Below are 18,791 nucleotides of genomic sequence, written 5' to 3'. Positions count from 1 at the left end.
TTGAACTTAAGTTATTAGGGGCCATTACACTGTGTTGCCTTCTCATTAATTTGTGTAGAATATTTTAGATTGACATCTTATCGTGTAGCTGGAGTTAGTTGATCCTAAAGTTGCAAGGCATTATACATGACCACCAACTTGTTAGCTTGTTGAAAGGTAAGTCTTTTCCTTTTTACTAAATGAATGAAGTTGTACACAGACCATTTCCTCTTTACACTAGAAGAATTAATAACCTTTGAAAAGAGGTGATTGGCAAGTACCTTGAACTTTGGTGCATCCTTACCATGCTATGTCCTCCACCTAATAGGATTGGATTGAGCTACTGTAATTCTATTGAGACTTGCCAATAGTTTACAAAATTTTGAACGTTGAAAATTTTCAAAGGTGGGCCATTGTGTTTGAAGTATAATGCCTCTTATTACTCCATATCTTTTGAAGGGCCTTCTTGAGCCCTTCTTTTGCCTCTTCACCATTTGGATTCACTTTCCTTGGTATTATGGTATATCATTTGGGATTTAGAGCATAAGCTACTATGTGAAGCTAGGTGTGCATAGTGTTTAAAACTTTAATCATTGCATCATAATGGGATAGCTTTTCAACATAATTGAAATCAAAATCCCATCTAGGAATTGCTTTCTTTATCTACCCAAGCATGTTGTCAAATGTGACTAGCAAAAAAAGTGAGATGATTGGCAATTGTATTCACAAACTAGAAATTCAAAAAATAAGAAGATTCAAATGACAAAATGTAATGCCAAATTTTTTTAAGTGTTTGTTTAACAAATTTCAGTTTTTGCTCAATTGTAAAGGGAGAGTACTTGTTTTCGTTTTTGTTTTAGATCTAGGGTTATTGTAAAGGGACGTGGGAGATCCTTGTGGCCTCTCTAGCTATCTTTTTCATTTCTTCATTAGTTTTTATTTGTAGGCCCTATATGGGATGACTAGGTTTTCCCTTTACGATTTTTCAGTGTACTGAAATGTTTCCAAAAAAAGAAGTCAAGCATCAATAGTTGCATTCACATAATCAACCATAATAGGGGTTGGAAAAGAAGCATGTTAGGGTGCCCTAAATTCACCACAACTAAGCCTAGAAGGTGGAGTATCCGAACTCAATCTCTTGGCCCCAACTAGCTGGAGCTCTTGTCCATCCAGCACAAGGTGGGCTATGTAGAAGGAGAATACATATGTGCTCCCCTAATTATAACTCCACAATCAAGACGCACTAAATTGACCAGAACTAAGCCCAAGAGTGCAGAGCATCCAAACTCAACCACATATCTGCTGTCCTTTTTGAGGTCCTTCCTGATCCTTACATGGTGGCTTATAGGAGAACTCAGTAGATAAATGATTGCATAGTATAGTTACTATTATTGTAATTGAAGATATATAGTTTATATATACAATCACAAAATATTCATAGACTATATTCAATCTTATCATTATCTTGCGTACCACAAATGAATGAGATTGCTTTATTATGTAATATACGACAACCTCTGATCTGATTGATTTATATCTGCTTGATTGCTGATGTCTTATAACAATCTGATTGCTGAAATAATCTTGTCAGGTAACAATTTTAATGAAACTACTCTGTTGATTCTCCCCCAATGATGACTGAATCACAACTGAGATCATATGTATGAAAAACATAGTCATACACTTTAGTCCACATAAAATTACTATGTCAAACCTTACTACTTGACATATTCCTGATCAAGACAATGTTAAAACACTAAAGCAACTCGATCCATTTTATCTTGCAATTAAGCATGTATAAACAATATTTTGCATTTCACTTGGGCCTGATAAAAAAAATTGGACGGAGTCATGAGAAGACAAAACTTGGTATATGGGCACAAGGTGTTACCAACATGGGTCAACAACCTTTACTCCATGGAGCACTATAAGTCTGTCATGTTACCTCTTTAACTCTGTCTAGCAGAGACTTGTGAGTCAGCTTATTATGGGGTCTTGTAGGTTGACAGGGTTGGATAGAGACCCAGTATGGTTATACAGTGTTGGGAATTTGGTGTTTTGGCATTTGTTGTTCAGTTTGGAGATGTTCCTTGTTTTTAGGAGGCTGTTCCTAAAATTATGGGGTTATTCCTACTTTTTAGGAGGGATGATCATGCCTAGGGTTGGATCTCCATGAGATGATTCCTTGAGTTTAGTTTCAAAGGAATATGGTTTGTTTCCTAAGTCTTAGGAGCATCCCTAGATTTTAGGGATGAGATTGCCAGTGGATCCTTGATTTCCAACTTCAGTCACAGACAGGTGACAGGACCATTCCATGGTTTGTAGTGTCATTGGGGCATTTTGTAGCTATTTGGGTTATATTTTTAATATTTCCTAAGTTAGCATTTAATAATTAAATAAGGCTAAGTTATAGCCATTTTGAAGTAATAAGGGGTTTTTGGCCTCATTTGGATGCATATCCCTTGGTGTAATAGCTTGTTGGAAAGGTCTTGAATTTTTCTAAATATTTCTCTTTCTACTCAGAGCATTTCGGTGAACGGATTTCTTTCTATTGGGAAAAAGTTCATTTTCTAGATACTTGACCACTTAAAAAATGAAAAATATATTATTTTGTAACCCAATGCCACTTGGAGACACTTTTAGGGTTCGAGCTAAGTATGGTGGGTTATAAGGAGGTAAAGACAAAGTTCTAAGGCATTATTGACATATTACATCTTGGATTTGTGATTTGGGCTGTGATTGAGCTTTCAACAATTGGGATGCCAACCCCACTTGCTTTGCCTATTTGGGACATAGCACCCAAAACAGCGGTTTGGATTTATTGTAGTTAGAAGCATCTTGGAGATTGTGCATTGTTTCTTCTGGGGAACACAGTATTGAGTTAGAGTTTTAGCTGGACTTTGGGCATTCTATACACGTGTGGGCACTTTGCAGCTGTACGACAGCACCTGACAGCCATATTCTTTCCCACGTACAACATTTGAGAGCTAAAACTTGGCCGTAGCTTCCTTTTGGGCTCATATTTCTCCTTCACACCTTCAGGTTGGGTTTATCCTTGGTTGTAATCATCTAGATATTATTGTAAATCTTTATTTGGTTACAAATTAGGCTTTGTATTCAAAAATCTGCTTGAAGCGAAATTGCTTTGGTTGTATTTGGAATACATTTTCAGAATTGGTTCATGTTATTGTACTTCTGTTATTACTTATTGCGAAATCATCAAAAACATAAAACAATCAAACCCTTCTGCAACTTCCGTCTAGCTTTGCAAGAAAATTTTAATAAATAGGGAAAACAAATTTAAAAATAATAAAATTACAGCAGATCAGCAAAAGAGATCCATTAGGGATCTTTCAGTGGTATCAGAGCTATGCTTCTTGCTAGCCTGTTGGGTTAAACAAATTTTATTTCTATGCATCTGGGAGAGCTGATGTAAATAGATATTATAACCGCAGAAGAGCTTAGAACGAGGATGAGTTTGGAATAGACCAGGCACCTATTACGGCAAAAGAACAAGTGGGTGGTAGAGGAATCAGGATGATGAAGAGAGAGAGATGGTGCGGACCCTATTCACTAGAGTCTCAACGCAGGATCGCCCAGGCTTTAGATAGGTTACAGGACACCTTGGAGCATTTGGAGATGGGTGGACACAGAGGCAGGCGAAGTTGTAGTGCCTACCCCTAGTTCACATTTTTGTTTTAATTGCCAAACTCTTTTAGGCCAGTTTTATACTTGATGTTTAGTAGCATTACTTTCAGATTATCAGATGTTGTTTTACACTCAATTTATTATATGATGAGATTACTTGGTACTCTATATTTCATGCATGTATGATGATTATTCAATGTTTTCAATTATCGATGATGATTAGTTAGATGGTTTATTATCACATGTGCTTTCTTATGGATACTTACCCCATACTGCATGTGTATGGTGTGTGTGTTTGTTTTTTTTATGTATGGTGTTTCTGATGTGGTTAAGGAAGGGAGTCGTAGTCACCTGCTAGTCGGGATCTACACGATGCACCACTTCCTACCAGTGTCTGTTTAGCTTAGAATATTGTGTCTGTACATGCGTGGATTTTATGCAGGTTGCAGGTACCGGGTATCGACTTCCCTGAATTGCCAGGATGAGCGTACCCTATCGCATTATCTCAATGGTAAGAGAGGGGAGATAAACTCTTAAGTCCAATTCTTAAACCCTTTAGCCAATTGTCCTAATTGATAATTAGGGCAAGTATCTAAGTTAAGTACCCTCCGAATGCATCAAATGATGGTATTTCGTGATTATAACCCTTTTGTTTGATTTAGTATGTATTTTTCTATGATGGGTTTTCGTATGTTGCTTTATGAGTCCTTGATGTATTTTCTATTAATTAAGTTTAATTAAAAGGATTAATTAATGATTTAATTTAATAGAAAATTATTATGATATTTTAATATTTAATTATATTTAATTAATTGAGAAATTAATTAAATAAAAAGAATTAAATTTGGAAATAAAAATTTTAAGTATAATTTTAGAATGTGATAATATTTATTTAATTTAATAATAATATATATTTAGAGTTCATTTTTAAATAAATGCTAAATATTATTATTAATTGAATTAATAAATATTTTATCAATTAAAGTTTCTTAAATAAATTAAAAGTGGAAAAGATATTAAATTATTAAAGGTTTCTAGATCGCATGATCTAAGCATGAGTTTAAATATAAAAGAAATTAATTAAAACGATTAATTAATGATTTAATTTAATAGAAGATTATTATGATATTTTAATATTTGATTATATTTAATTAATTGAGAAATTAATTAAATAAAAAGAATTAGATTTGGAGATAAAAGTTTAAGGATAATTTAGAACATTATAATATTTATTTAATTTAATAATAATATATTTAGAGTTCATTTTTAAATAAATGCTAAATATTATTGTTATTTAAGTTAATTAAATATTTTATCAATTAAGTTCTAAAATAAATTAAAAAGTGAAAATATATTAATTATTAAAAGTTGTAAAGATTGCATGATGCGAGCATGTGTTGAAAATAAAGAAATTAATTAAAAAGATAAAATAAGAGGAAATAATAATGTTATTTTTAATTTCATAAAGTGCGCATGGGATTAAAAGTAATAAAGATTAAAAATAGAAGTCAAGTAGAAAAATTAAATAAAGTTATTTAATGATTCATTTAATATGCATTAAAAAGATAAAGCAAAGATTAATAAAAGATAATTTTGAGTTAACTCAGTTGAGCAAAGAGTCTTCTCGGGTGAACGCACAATTAGTGCCCCGATTTGAGGAGAAGACTCCTTATCACAACTTGGGGGGTTCATTTTTGGGGGACACGAATTTGGACCGTGAATTTTGGAGACAGGAATTTTGGAGAGAGTTTTTGGAAACAAATTTCAGAAGGAGAATTCTAGGAAAAATTTTCAGAAGAAAGTTATTGAAGAGGAGCGAGTTCTCTTACAGATTTTGGGGATTGCGTATTAGCATCAGGTTCAGGTAGGGTCTGGTATTTTGACCCCTAAATGGTTTAAGAAATTTAATATGTTCTGTCTACTTCGTGATTGTAAGAATCTTGTCTTCTTGAACGTATCATTTATTTGTTCTGGATCTTTTGCTATTCGATTTCATTTGTAAATCTAGATTGAAAAATTGTTCAGGAACATCCTTCAACCAAATTAAATCAGGATTTAGGATTGTATTAAAATAGAGAAAAGAGAGAATTGATTTGGGGAGAGTTTTGAGATTAAAAAGAAAATTCGTAGGGTTGGAATTATCTTCTCTATTAGTTTGCAATTGTTAATGTTTAAAAAAAAAAAAAAAAAAAATCTTAAAAAGAAATTCGATTGGTTCGATTTATTCTCCTATCAGATTAAATTGTAATCTTTTATAAATAAATAAATAAAAGAATAATAAATAAATTTAAAAAAAAATATATATATATAAATAAATTTATATATATTATAATAATAAACCATATATTATTAAATCTTAATCAATATTGAAAGGAATTGTGTGTTAAATTCAGTTTATTTAAAAATAAATAAAAATAAAAATAAAAGTTTATAAAATAAATAAATTTATTTTTAACTTTTTTGCAAGCATAATATTAATGATAAAATAAATTATTAAAAAAAATATATATATAAATCTGGGGGGGGAACCTGGCCCACCCCCCTACCTACCTGTCGGCCTGCTGCGTGCGGCAGCAGTACTGCTGGGACAGCAGGTACTGCTGACGCAGCAGTACCTTGTTGCGACAGTAGCCTGCGCTGCAATCTCTGCAGTCAGAGACTCTGCCGTCAGTGATTTAATATCGCTTGACGTGCATTTTTTTTAATGTGTTTAAATTTTTTTTAATTATTAATATAAGTTATTAAATTTTAAATAATGTTTAAAATTAAAAGATTTCATTGTTAATTTTATTAATTAATAGTTATTAAATATTATTTAATAAATGAATGTCAATTATAGTTATTGAATTAGTTAATAATTATAAATATTATTTATTAGAGATTTTTGTTAAAAGACATTGTTTATTAATTATTTATTTATTATTAAATAATTTATAATTATTATATTAGTAAGGTAAATTGGTATTGGGAATTAACTAAAACTAATAAGTAATATCATAATTATGTTAGTATTTAAAAATTTGATTGAGATTATTATTATTATTTAATAATCAATTATTATTATTTTTAATAATTAATAAATGATTATTATTGCTCTTTTAGTCATGATTTTCTAAAGATCGAGTATGAGTTTAACTCATAGGGTAATCTATGAAACTTAGTGTCTTGAAATAAAGATTAAACTGGAAAACTGGACTTTACTTTTAACTCAAACAATGTGTTTTCTAGATTAAACCCAACTATGACACTAGGATGTTTTCTATGTTTTATCTATGCTTTGAGGTGTTGGGGGTTGATTTAGTTTGACCAGTTTAGGTTGTTACCAGAGGCTCAGGGTTGTGAATGTGATGTTATGATGATTTGGTCTCGATCTTTCTTAACCCGACCATGGTAATGTGATGGAGTGCTCTATGACATGTTTGTGACTACTGTTTGTTATTGCTTTCCAGTTTCCTGGTGTGAAGCTGAAGTGTATGTATATAAGATACCTGACTTAACCATTTTTGAGTCATCGATCAGTTATATTGGATAACCATTTTTGAGTAATCGATCAGTTATATTTGATAACCATTTTTGAGTCTCGATCAGTTACACTTGGATTGCTTTCGGTCGCTTGAGAGGACTGAAGTGTTTGTTATGTTCTTGATGATGTCATGTGTTGACTTGACCATTTTGGAGTCTTTGATCAGTATTGTGAATTATCATTGATGCCTTCAGTTGCTGATAGAGAACTGTTGTGATCATATGATTATTATTTGATGCTTACCTATTGCTCATGAAGAACTGATGTAAATTTCGTGGCTTATCTTTTATGATGTTTTTCAGTCGCTTGTATAGGACTGAGGTGATTTTATTATGATTCTTTAATTCGTGATTTCATGAGCCTAGGGTAGGTTATCTATGTGTAGTGTCGGGAAGTGGCTTGCAATGGGGATTGGGGCCCTAAGAGGCTGCCTGGAGTAACCCATTGTAAGTTGTTTTAACAAGTGAAAACATCTCACCTAAATACTGACTTAAATGAACCTAATAAGATAATTGTATGTTCTCTCCCATGCCTTGAGTGCTAGTACAGGCTAGGATGGGGTAGAGAGAACGCTTGGTTACGACCTTGCATTCTGCAGTATGCCTCGTCAGTACGAGAGGATACTAGTGGCCGCAGGAATCACTAGGGACCCGGGATTCCTAAGGGATTGCTCGGGTAACTTCTACGTGACTTTTGTGATGACACTTTCCCGCTTGCATAGCAGGTTTCCTACGTGTCTTTGTGGTGCCTCTGGGTCTAGATGTCTTTCTATGTTGGAACCTTTGAGTTAGTATACTTTTAGGATTTCCCAGACTTAGAGAGTACTTGTGTTTTGTGTTTGATACCTTGTTTGGGACTTGAGACTATCTCCCCAGCGCGGTGGGAGTGGACCATTTAGGTTCCACGCGGTCGGGTGGTAGTGCTTTTTACTGTTACCATTGAGATCCGTCCGTGGTCACCGTGGCTGAAGCTTTCTTGGTTGGCATTTACCTTCACTATGTTCTTGGATTACTATGATGGATGGTTAGATTTTATGATAGATGTTTTATCATTATGGATGTATGGATGTATCAGGTATGTTATTAGTTTCATTTATTTTACTGTACTTTGTATCATGGATTTGAGGATGATGTATCTTTATCTTTACATATGTATATTCTTATAAGCCTTTCATACCCTGTGACATGTACAGTGGATGATTGAGCATTCCGAATTAAATTGCCAAGAGGCATTCGGAACAAATGTATATTATGGACATTGGACTTTCTGATTATTCTTTCCTATGTATGTGGTAGTTGTTAGACTTAGAATTAATTAAATTTAAATGTGACTCAATGTCTTGGGATCCTTAAGGTGTAACTTGTGATGTATGTTTGTTGATGATTACATGTTATTGCTTCCGCTACTATGTGTTTGATGTGTATGTTATACTTTCTTACTTTAAAAAAAAAAAAAATGTTTTGCAAACTTATTGAAACTTTAGGTTAATTCTTTTGGATCCCTTGGCGGGGCGTTACAGAAGTAGATCAGTTTCAGTGGCTGGTAGTCAATGCAGCCATCAATCCCATTCTTCAGTTGGGAGCTCCCTTCATTCCTCTAGGCAGCATCACCATCGTGCACCTACTATGAATAGACCATTACTTCCTCAGTTCACACCAAGTGAATAGCCAACGCAGGTGGAACCACCAAAGGTGGGGTTCTAGGAGTCAGTTTTGGCGGCCACAGTTGAGTGGAGAGCTCTACCCTCTGAGGTTAGGGATGTCTCCCCTCTTCTCTAGTATTGTGCACAGCATAGAGATACAACTAGGTTCAGGGGAGATCATGGTTATAGACCACCACAACAGTAGCAAAACTATGACCTCAATAGAGCTACCGGGAAGATCAATGGCTCAGGAGATACGAGTGCACGAGCTTGGGTTCACAAGCTGGATATATATCTTTCATTACGACCCATGCCTGAGTGTGAGGCTATTTAGTTTGTTGTGCTGCATCTAGAGGGGATTGCCTATGATTGGTGGAACCATGGATTGGTCACCCAGGATCACGCCTTAGTACATTCCTATGTTGAGTTCATTGACTTATTACATGGTCTAATTGTAAGGATACAAAACTTTACTATAGAGAGTTGGCTTATCTGAGACAAATTGGTCATGCAGAAGCTTATATTAATGAGTTCCAATGCATTGCGGTTATGGTACCCGATATGCCCCAGAAGCGTAGTGTGATGCTATTCATTGAGGGATTGCAGGACAGGCTTAAGAGATTGGTTCGTGCTTTCCAGCCGGTCACTCTTAAGGATCTATTGATGTGACATTGAGACTGGACACCACTCTTACTTATCCATCGGATAAAAGGCCATTCAGAGATTCACGGCCTTCACAGAAGGCCAACACCCCACAACTTAGGGATGGTCAGTCAGCTAGACCTCCTAGGATGGACCCAGAGACACAGAATAATTTGAGGAGGAAGAAACTATGCTTCTCATGCAAAGAACCTTGGGAGCCCGGGCACTGTTGCATGGGTAAAGGAAAGTTTCATTTGATTGAGGTGACTTTTGAGTTAGGAGATGAGGATGTGCTCGACACTGATGTTGAGGATAGTATGGAGGATGTTGAGCATGTACAGACACAGTTGGAGTTAGATACGCCTGAGCCCATAGCATCTGCCAAAGTAGCTACGGCTACCCTCTCCAGCGATCCTAAGTTTCATGCCTTCCAGTTGAGAGGTACACTAAAGGGCGAGCGGGTCACAAGCTTGGTAGACACAGGTGCTATGCATAACTTTATTGATTAGAAGTTGGTTGAGAGGCGTGGGTTACAGTATGAGGAGTTTGGTGGTTTCAGAGTGAAGGTGGTAGATGGTGCAATTTTGGGTTGCACTAAATGGATTCCAAAGCTTAGTATTCAGATTAGGGATTACACTCTGACTGATGATATTTATGTGCTTCCTATAGAGGACTATGATGTGGTTTTGGGCATGGAGTGGTTACAGGGTATTGGGTGTTACATTATTGATTACCACCGTATGCAGTTAGAGTTCCTGTCTGGGGGGAAGAAGATTATTTTGAGGGCAGCTTCAGATGTTGGACCTAGAGAGGTGACTTCTCATAGGATGAAGACTATCCTTAGACATAATGATGTGCTTTGGGCTACGCATTGTTTGGTTAACTCCAAAACACCCTCACCTCAGGATGATCATGTATTTCATGTTGACATTCAATCAGTGATGGATCGTCATGGGAAAGTTTTTGGTGACACCTCCTAAAGTGCCTCCAGATAGAGGTTTTGAGCATGTATAGAGTTGGAAGATGGAGAAAAGCTAGTAATGACTACACCATATTGTTAGCCTAGCGCCTATAAGGATGAAATTGAGAAGACTATTCATGAATTGTTGGATATGGGTTTCATTCGGCCAAGTTCTAGCCTATTTGCTTCTTCAGTAGTGCTTGTTAAGAAGAAGGATGAGACTCTACGGATGTGTGTAGATTACAGAGCATTGAACAAAAGGACAATCAAGAATAGATATCTTATTTCACGCATTGATGAGTTGTTGAATGAGCTTCATAGAGCTATTTACTTCTCTAAGATTGATCTTCGCTCAGGCTACCATCATATACGTGTACGAGCAGAGGATGTACACAAGACTGCCTTCCGTTGTCACTATGGACACTACGAGTTTCTAGTAATGCCCTTTGGCCTTACCAACGCGCTAGCTACTGTCCAGTCCTGTATAAACCATATCTTTAACAAGCAGTTGAGGAAGTTGGTTCTAGTATTTTTTGACATATTGATTTACAGTCATACTTGGGAGGATCATATCAGACATGTTGAGGAGGTACTTAGCATAATGGAGAGTCGGTCTCTATTTCCTAAGCTATCCAAATGTGAGTTTGGATTGAGGGAGGTATTATATTTGGGTCATGTGATCAGTGTTGATGGGGTGAAGGTGCATGAGGAGAAGATTCAAGCGATTCAAAATTGGCCCAGCCCTCAGAACATTATTGAATTACATGGATTCCTTGGTTTGTGTGCTTATTACAGAAGATTTGTGAAAGGTTTCTCTCAATTGGCAGCACCTTTGACAAATCTCACAAAGAAAGGGGCGTTCATATGGACAGAACTAGCGTAGGGGGTCTTTGATAGACTCAAGGAGGTTATGAGTACTTCTCCCATTTTGGCACTACTTGATTTCTCGTAGCCATTTGTCCTAGAGTGTGATGCTTCGGGCTTGGGTGTAGGAGCAGTGTTTATGTAGAATAGACACCACATTGCCTATGAGAGCAGGAAGTTGCAAAACAATGAAAGGTTGTACTCTATCTATGATAAGGAAATCTTGGCTATTATGTATGCGTTAGACAAGTTTAGACAGTATCTTGTTGGCAGCAAATTTTTGGTAAGAACTGAGCATAACAGTTTGGAATATTTCCTAAATCAAACAGAGCTCAATGATTGACAAAAAAAATGGGTTAGCAAAATTCAGGCTTACGACTTCGATATTGAATTCATAAAGGGGAAGGATAATGCTATGGCTGATGCACTCTCTAGGAAACCCTCATTAGCTGCCCTATGTTCATTGAGCAAGATTTCAGCAGATTGGAAGGCTCAACTTTTAGTTGAGTACTCCAAGAATTAGCATGCTTGTGAGATCATGGAGGGTTTGATAGTGGATGATAGATATAACATGGTAGATGATATTATCTACTACAAGGGTAGGTTTTATCTTGTTTTGGGTTCTCAATTGAAGGAACAAATTTTGCATGCTCTCCATGATACTCCTACAGTAGGACATCCAGGATATGGTAAAACTTACAGGGAGGTTCTGAGAGATTCTCTTGGAAGGGTCTCAAAGGTGATGTTTTACGCCATGTCTGTGAGTGTATGACTTGTCAGCAGAACAAGTCGGAGCATACCTACCTAGTGGGTTTATTGCAACCCTTATCTATTCTAGAACAGAAGTGGACAGGGATCTCTATGGATCTCATTATAGGTCTTCCTCGGGTTCAGGGGAAAGATTGTATTTATGTTGTTGTGGATAGGCTAACCAAGTATGCCCACTTCTTTCCCATTGCATTAGATTTTACAACATCACAAGTGGCTGAGTTATTTTTCAAACAGGTGTTTAGACTCCATGGTCTTCCCAAGACCATTGTGAGTGACAGGGACAACAGGTTCATGAGTTCCTTTTGGCAGGAACTTTTCAGGCTAACAGGCACTGTGTTGACACCTAGTACTAGTTACCACCCTCAAACTGATGGACAGACCGAAATAGTCAACAAGTGGGTTGAAGGATATTTGCGTAACTATGTGTCAAGGAAGCAAAAAGCATGGGTACGTTGATTGTATTTGGGCAAGTATTGTTATAATACCACACCATATGTCCATTGGCATGATGCCTTTCAGAGCTCTCTATGGATACGAGGCATTATCTTTTATTGATTTGGCACTTAGTGACAGTAGAGCACCCTTGGCTCAGGATTGGTTATAGGAGAACTAGGATATCATGAGATCTCTCAGGGAGAATTTACAGTAGGCTCAGAATCAGCAAAAGATATACATTGACAGGCACAGGATTGAGAGAGCATTTGAGGTGGATGATATGGTCTTTCTGCGCTTACAACCATATTGACAAAGCACCGTAAAAAGGGGGGGGAGCTGAAAAGCTCCAACCACGTTTTTATGTTCCATACCGGGTCATCAGGTGAGTGGGGGAGGTTGCATATGAGGTTGAGTTACCACTTGTTAGTAGAATTCATAATGTATTCCATGTATCTTGCTTGAAAAAGGCACTTGGACAACATATTATAGTTTCACCTAAGTTACCTCCCATGGATGAGGAAGGTAAATTGATTTTGGTTCTTGATGAGATTCTGGGGGTAAGGGAACGACGGTTGAGAAGCACAGTGATTCGAGAGTATTTGGTACGATGGAGGATCTTCTCATAGAGGATGCCACTTGGGAGGGTGAGAGCATTTTACAGCATCTAGCATTACAATTGCTTGTGGGCAAGCATCTCCGAGAGGGGAGGACTGTCATGTTCCCTCTTTAACTCCGTCTAGCAGAGACTTGTGAGTCAGCTTATTATGGGGTCTTGTAGGTTGACAGGATTGGATAGAGACCCAGTATGGTTATACAGTGTTGGGAATTTGGTGTTTTGGCATTTGTTGTTCAGTTTGGAGACGTTCCTTGTTTTTAGGAGGCAGTTCCTAAAATTATGGGGTTATTCCTATTTTTTAGGAGGGATGATCATGTCCAGGGTTGGATCTCCATGAGATGATTCCTTGAGTTCAGTTTTAGAGGAATAGGGTTTGTTTCCTAAGTTTTAGGAGCATCCCTAGATTTTAGGGATGAGATTGCCAGTGGATCCTTGATTTTCGACTTCAGTCACAGACAGGTGACAGGACCATTCCATGGTTTGTGGTGTCATTTGGGCATTTTGTAGCTACTTGGGTTATATTTTTAATATTTCCTAAGCTAGCGTTTAATAATTAAATAAGGCTAAGTTATAGCCATTTTGAAGTAATAAGGGATTTTTGGCCTCATCTAGATGCATATCCCTTGGTGTAATAGCTCGTTGGAAAGATCTTGAACTTTTCTAAATATTTCTCTTTTGACTCGGAGCATTTTGGTGAACGAATTTCTTTCTATTGGAAAAAAGGTCATTTTCTGGATACTTGACCACTTAAAAAATGAGAAATATATTATTTTATAACCCAACACCACATGAAGACACTTTTAGGGTTCGAGCTAAGTATGGTGGGTTATAAGAAGGTAAAGACAAAGTTCTAAGGCATTATTGACATATTACATCTTGGATTTGTGATTTGGGCTATGATTGAGCTTTCAACAATTGGGACGCCAACCCCACTTGCTTTGCCTATTTGGGACGTAGCACCCAAAACAGTGGTTTGAATTTATTACAGTTAGAAGCATCTTGGAGATTGTGCATTGTTTCTTCTGGGGAACACAATATTGAGTCAGAGTTTTAGCTAGGCTTTGGGCATTCTATACACGTGTGGGCACTTTGCAGCTGTACGACAGCACCTGGCAGCCATATTCTTTCCCACGTGCAGCATTTGAGAGCTAAAACCTGGCCGTAGCTTCTTTTTGGGCTCATATTTCTCCTTCATGCCTTCAAGTTGGGTTTATCCTTGGTTGTAATCATTTGGATATTATTGTAAATCTTCATCTAGTTACAAATTAGGCTTTATATTCAAAAATCTGCTTGAAGCGAAATTGCTTTGGTTGTATTTGGAATACATTTTCAGAATTGGTTCATGTTATTACTTATTGCAAAATCATCAAAAACATAAAACAATCAAACTCTTTTGCAACTTCTATCTAGCTTTGCAAAAAAATTTTAATAAACAGGGAAAACAAATTTAAAAATAATAAAATTAGAGCAGATCAGCAGAAGAGATCCATTAGGGATCTTTCAAAGTCTCAAGATATAAAATCCCCAATTTGTGCACTTACAGATACCATCACTGTTTATGCAAGGGAATTGAATAAAAAGCATTTGGAATCAGCTTCAAAAACTAGGGAATGGTAACTTGAAGGCTTGGAACTTGGGATATAGCTTCATTTGGATATGAGGAATATATGAATGCGATTTGGACTTATGATGAATAACGGGTCACATTTTGCAAGTTTTCAAATTTGACCACTTGATTTTGAAAATCTTCACTTACAAAACATAGATATTTTGATTTCAAACGGGCTTAGCAAAGTAATCAAATGGATTCATGAAGCCTTGAAAATTGGCATGTTGGGAGTATGTCAAGTGTATAATGCAGGGACATAATCAAATTGATGTCATCAATCACTGATCGCAAATTATGACATCCCGAACTGGGGCACTTAGCTTTCTACAAACCATGTCAGTTTTACAACAGAATAAATTGCATTTGAAATCATAGTGATAAACTGATTAAACGGATTCATCAAGAGCTCAAATTTGAAACATAGCATGTCTCTAACCTTTAGAACACGGTAGCTAAAGAATTTCTTCATTAGGCTCAACTGGGCTCAAGATATTCAAATGCAAAGTAGGCCTGTTCAGACTATTTCATACTTGGACAAAAATGCAGTAGTGCAACTAGCTTAAAATGACATCTCACCATAAAAATTACTGAGAAGTACAATTTAATGACCTGGGATACATGGATATGTCAAATGAAATGTGTGGAGCACATAAAACTCATGATAAGCATTGAAATACAAGTTGGGCAAATATCCATGAAAAGCTCAAATAGGGACCTAATTTGCACTCTAAAATTTGTGCAAATTTTGAGAGTGCCAACAGAAATCTTGGACATTTTACTCCCTTATGGACTATAGGAACCTTTAAGACTTGCTTTGATATCTCTCTTATTCATATCAGCACCAATGCATTGGAGAGTCCTCTAAAGAGATTTGAAGTTTTAGAATTTTCCTTGAAATTGAAAATTCCCAGAAATGCAACTTTTACCTGACTCAAGATTCCGGTGTTTGATTTATTTATTTTAGGATCATTTAGCTTGAGCAATGGCTTAAACACCGTAGGCCAAAAAATGAAAAGCTCTCTCAAAATGTCTGCAGGGGCAGAACTGGAAACAGTGAGGCAAAAGAAAAAGAAAACATACCAAAAAGAAAAGACGAAAGAAGGAAAGGGTGTCTTTGTTTCAGATGGAGCATGTGTGCAAGGCACAATGGTCATGACTTCTGAAAAGCAAATTAGTTATAAATAAAAGTGCAGTAGTAAAGATCTTTTATAGCAGATTGAAACAAGAAGATCTGTAATTAATTTTTAGGAGGCTTGGGTACTGTTTTTGAAGTGATTTTTTATGTAAGCTTTCTAATGTCATTATTTGCTACAGAAAAATGCTAGAAGAAGAGCAGTAAATGATTTCAGCAGAATGATACACCAATAAATGTACAGCAACATTCAAAATATCAATGACTTTAACAGCAGAGTTATACAGGAGCATCTGGGTCCATAAGTGATCATGTATCATCCAAAATAAAGTTTAGTTTTTTCCTCAATTTTGGTGCGTTTTACTGGTTTCAGGCATCTCTCAACATTATGAAGTATTACAAGAATTAAATCTTCGTTGGATCACATCTTACTGTGCATCGAGGCAATTTTATGAAAACAATTACTTTTAAAAATCTGTGAGGGCTGGTGCAAATTCCTTCTGCGAGCATGTATCAATATGGTTTTTCTAATGTTGAAAATCTTTGTGGTTTTCTTCTTTACCAGTTGAGAAAATTTAATTTTTTCTGTTTTTGCCAACAATTTGCAAAAAATATTAATTTTAAAGATGTCTAAAGCTTGGATAAAATTGTCTTGGAGGGAAACATTATAGTGTCATCCCATACATCTCCATGAATGTTCAAATGAAAATAAGCTTCCATTTGAAAGATATGCAAAATGTTATTTTTCAGCATTCCCTTCATCTTGTTACAATTGCAAAATGCAATTACTTTGATTTGTAGTTTTCAACACTTAATTAGCAGCCTTACGAAGACACTCAAACAAGGCACCAGCATAGTGAAGACTCTGATTTGTTATTTTCAACATTTTATTAGCAGTATGACAAAGGCACTCAGACAAGGCACCAGCATAGTGAAGACTCTGATTTGTTATTTTCAACATTTCATTAGCAGTATGACAAAGGCACTCAAACAAGGTACCAGCAAAATGAAGATAGAAGAACCTTTCAAATATGGAACATGGGAAGTGCTAGACTGCAGATTTTAACGATTCAGAAAAATAGTATATTTTAGAGGGGAGAATGTCTGCATGGAAATGAAGGGAAAAGTAGATGGGAGAAGATGTCTTGTCATCAGTGGCTGCCTGATTTTTAAGTAAGGGAGAGCTTAACAATATTAAGTTACCTCAGGAATATCATAGCATTATAGGTTCCTTTAAATATTTTTTTTGTTTCAAGTCGCAATCATTTGGATATTTGGGATTTTCTATTTAATATCTCTATTAACATAAAGCTTTTGTTTGATTGAGTAAATTACTGCACTGCTTTGTTTCTGTCATGCTTCTGGTGCTTTTACCATAATTTTTTCATGTTTCCAACTTTTGAGAAAGTAGTGATTGTTCCAATTTTGCCTTGCTTAAGGTTGTCCTTGACAAATTGGTGAAACCCTCAAATGCAATTGCTGACTATAATACCAGGTATGTTGTATGTGTTTAGGTGTGTATTGTTTGCATATTAAATTTAATTCTGTTCGAGTTCAATTTCAATTTCTTGTATTACTTTATTAAACTAATGTGGATTTTATTAGTGAAAAATTATCAGATTGCTGATTGGATTATTAAAGTCTATTCCCAAATGTGTGTGTGGAATAATGATTTCTTCATTTCTAAACTTGAAGCTCTAAACTTGAAGCCCTAGAGTAGTCAAGGGATTGTTAGGCAGCCCTTAATCAATTCTCCTGTTATTTAGGAAGTAAAACACTTATTTATTGTTGAAAGTTTCAGTTTTGCAATTGATCATTGAATGTTTAAAACTAAGTCACAAGGTTTGAATTCAAATTCGAGTTAGTCGATCATAAAATTGGGATGAAATTTGGCAAGGGTAAAAATTCGAAAAGAAAATTGACCGTTGATTGAGGGCCAAGGTGTTGAAGGTACTTTGCCCTTGACCATTTTCCCTCGGGTACTTTTGTCACATACTTTTCCCTCGGATACTTCTGACTAATACTTTTTCCTGGGCTCTTCTGGCGAATACTTTTCCCTTTGGTACTTTTCTCTTGAGTGCTTCCCTTAGGTACTTTTCCCCCGGGTACTTGGTCTCGAGTACTTCCCTTAGGCACTTTTCCCTAGGGTCCTTCACCCAAGTATTTCCCTCGGGTACATCACAGTGGTACGTGATGTGGCTGAAAATTTGGGTACCGTGTGGTTGGGTACATTACAGTGCTCATGTTAAAATTATTAAATCTAATTGCTCTTCTTGATTTTTGAAACAGCTTCCTTAAGCTACTAAATACATGAAGATCCAGCAAGGATTTCTTGGGTCTGCTTGAGCTTTGTGATTTTTGGTAGAAAATCAGCAATAATATTATCTTTCTCCTGCAATTATGTCTGGAACATTGAAAGAGATCTCAAAGTTCAGAACCTAAAACCTCAATTCTAGATATCTGCCTACAAAGTCCAGATATTTGAATTTGGGGATAAGCACCCTATGATAGTGAGTTGTAACTCCTACAGTAGAGGAAGCTCCATTATGTTTGGTTTATAGCTTGCAGGTCTGAAATAAAAATTTCTGCCTCTGTCTGTGCTCTTTTTTTTCCTTCTTTATGAATAGTGTGATAAAATCATAGCTGTCCAAATTTTGCCACCAGCCCAACTATCACAATTTCTACTTGATGTCCTCCTTCAATAGAGACATGCCCTGGAATTCACAAAACAGACTTCTTGTTTCAAGAAGCCTAGAAGCATGAATTGCAGTGGTCACCAGCCCAACATGTGGGACATGAAGGAGAGCAGAGATGTGGAAACGACTAACACAAACACAAACCAGGAATGATGAATATGGCAATGAACAATGCTTCTTAAACCCATAAACACAAGTGACATGAAACCCAGACAGGAAAAAAATGACTACATGTTGTCCCCAACTTCCCAGGAAAAAGAACAGAGATGTGGA

General features: G+C 36.1%; 1 protein-coding gene across 6 annotated transcripts in view; it reads left to right on the top strand.

Annotated features, from left to right (window-relative positions):
- The window catches only part of LOC149573067 (Polynucleotidyl transferase, ribonuclease H-like superfamily protein), a 204,049-nt gene that overhangs the window by 83,897 nt on the left and 101,361 nt on the right, over positions 1 to 18,791 (top strand). For all 6 annotated transcript variants that reach the window (XR_016360026.1, XM_089814244.1, XM_089814245.1 and 3 more), the window contains one exon: positions 17,262 to 17,317. Coding sequence is in view for 5 of the 6 variants with exons in the window: in XM_089814244.1 (XP_089670370.1) it covers positions 17,262 to 17,317 (56 nt within the window). In the remaining variant the exon portion in view is untranslated. The remainder of the gene's footprint in view (positions 1 to 17,261; positions 17,318 to 18,791) is intronic.

Source organism: Cupressus sempervirens, chromosome 2 (genome assembly GCF_028749045.1).
Source record: "Cupressus sempervirens isolate cs-2001-9-10 chromosome 2, ASM2874904v1, whole genome shotgun sequence".
NCBI classification, from domain to species: Eukaryota; Viridiplantae; Streptophyta; class Pinopsida; order Cupressales; family Cupressaceae; genus Cupressus; species Cupressus sempervirens.
The sequence above is the reverse complement of the archived record's forward strand: the minus strand, read 5'-3'. Positions and strand labels throughout refer to the sequence as shown.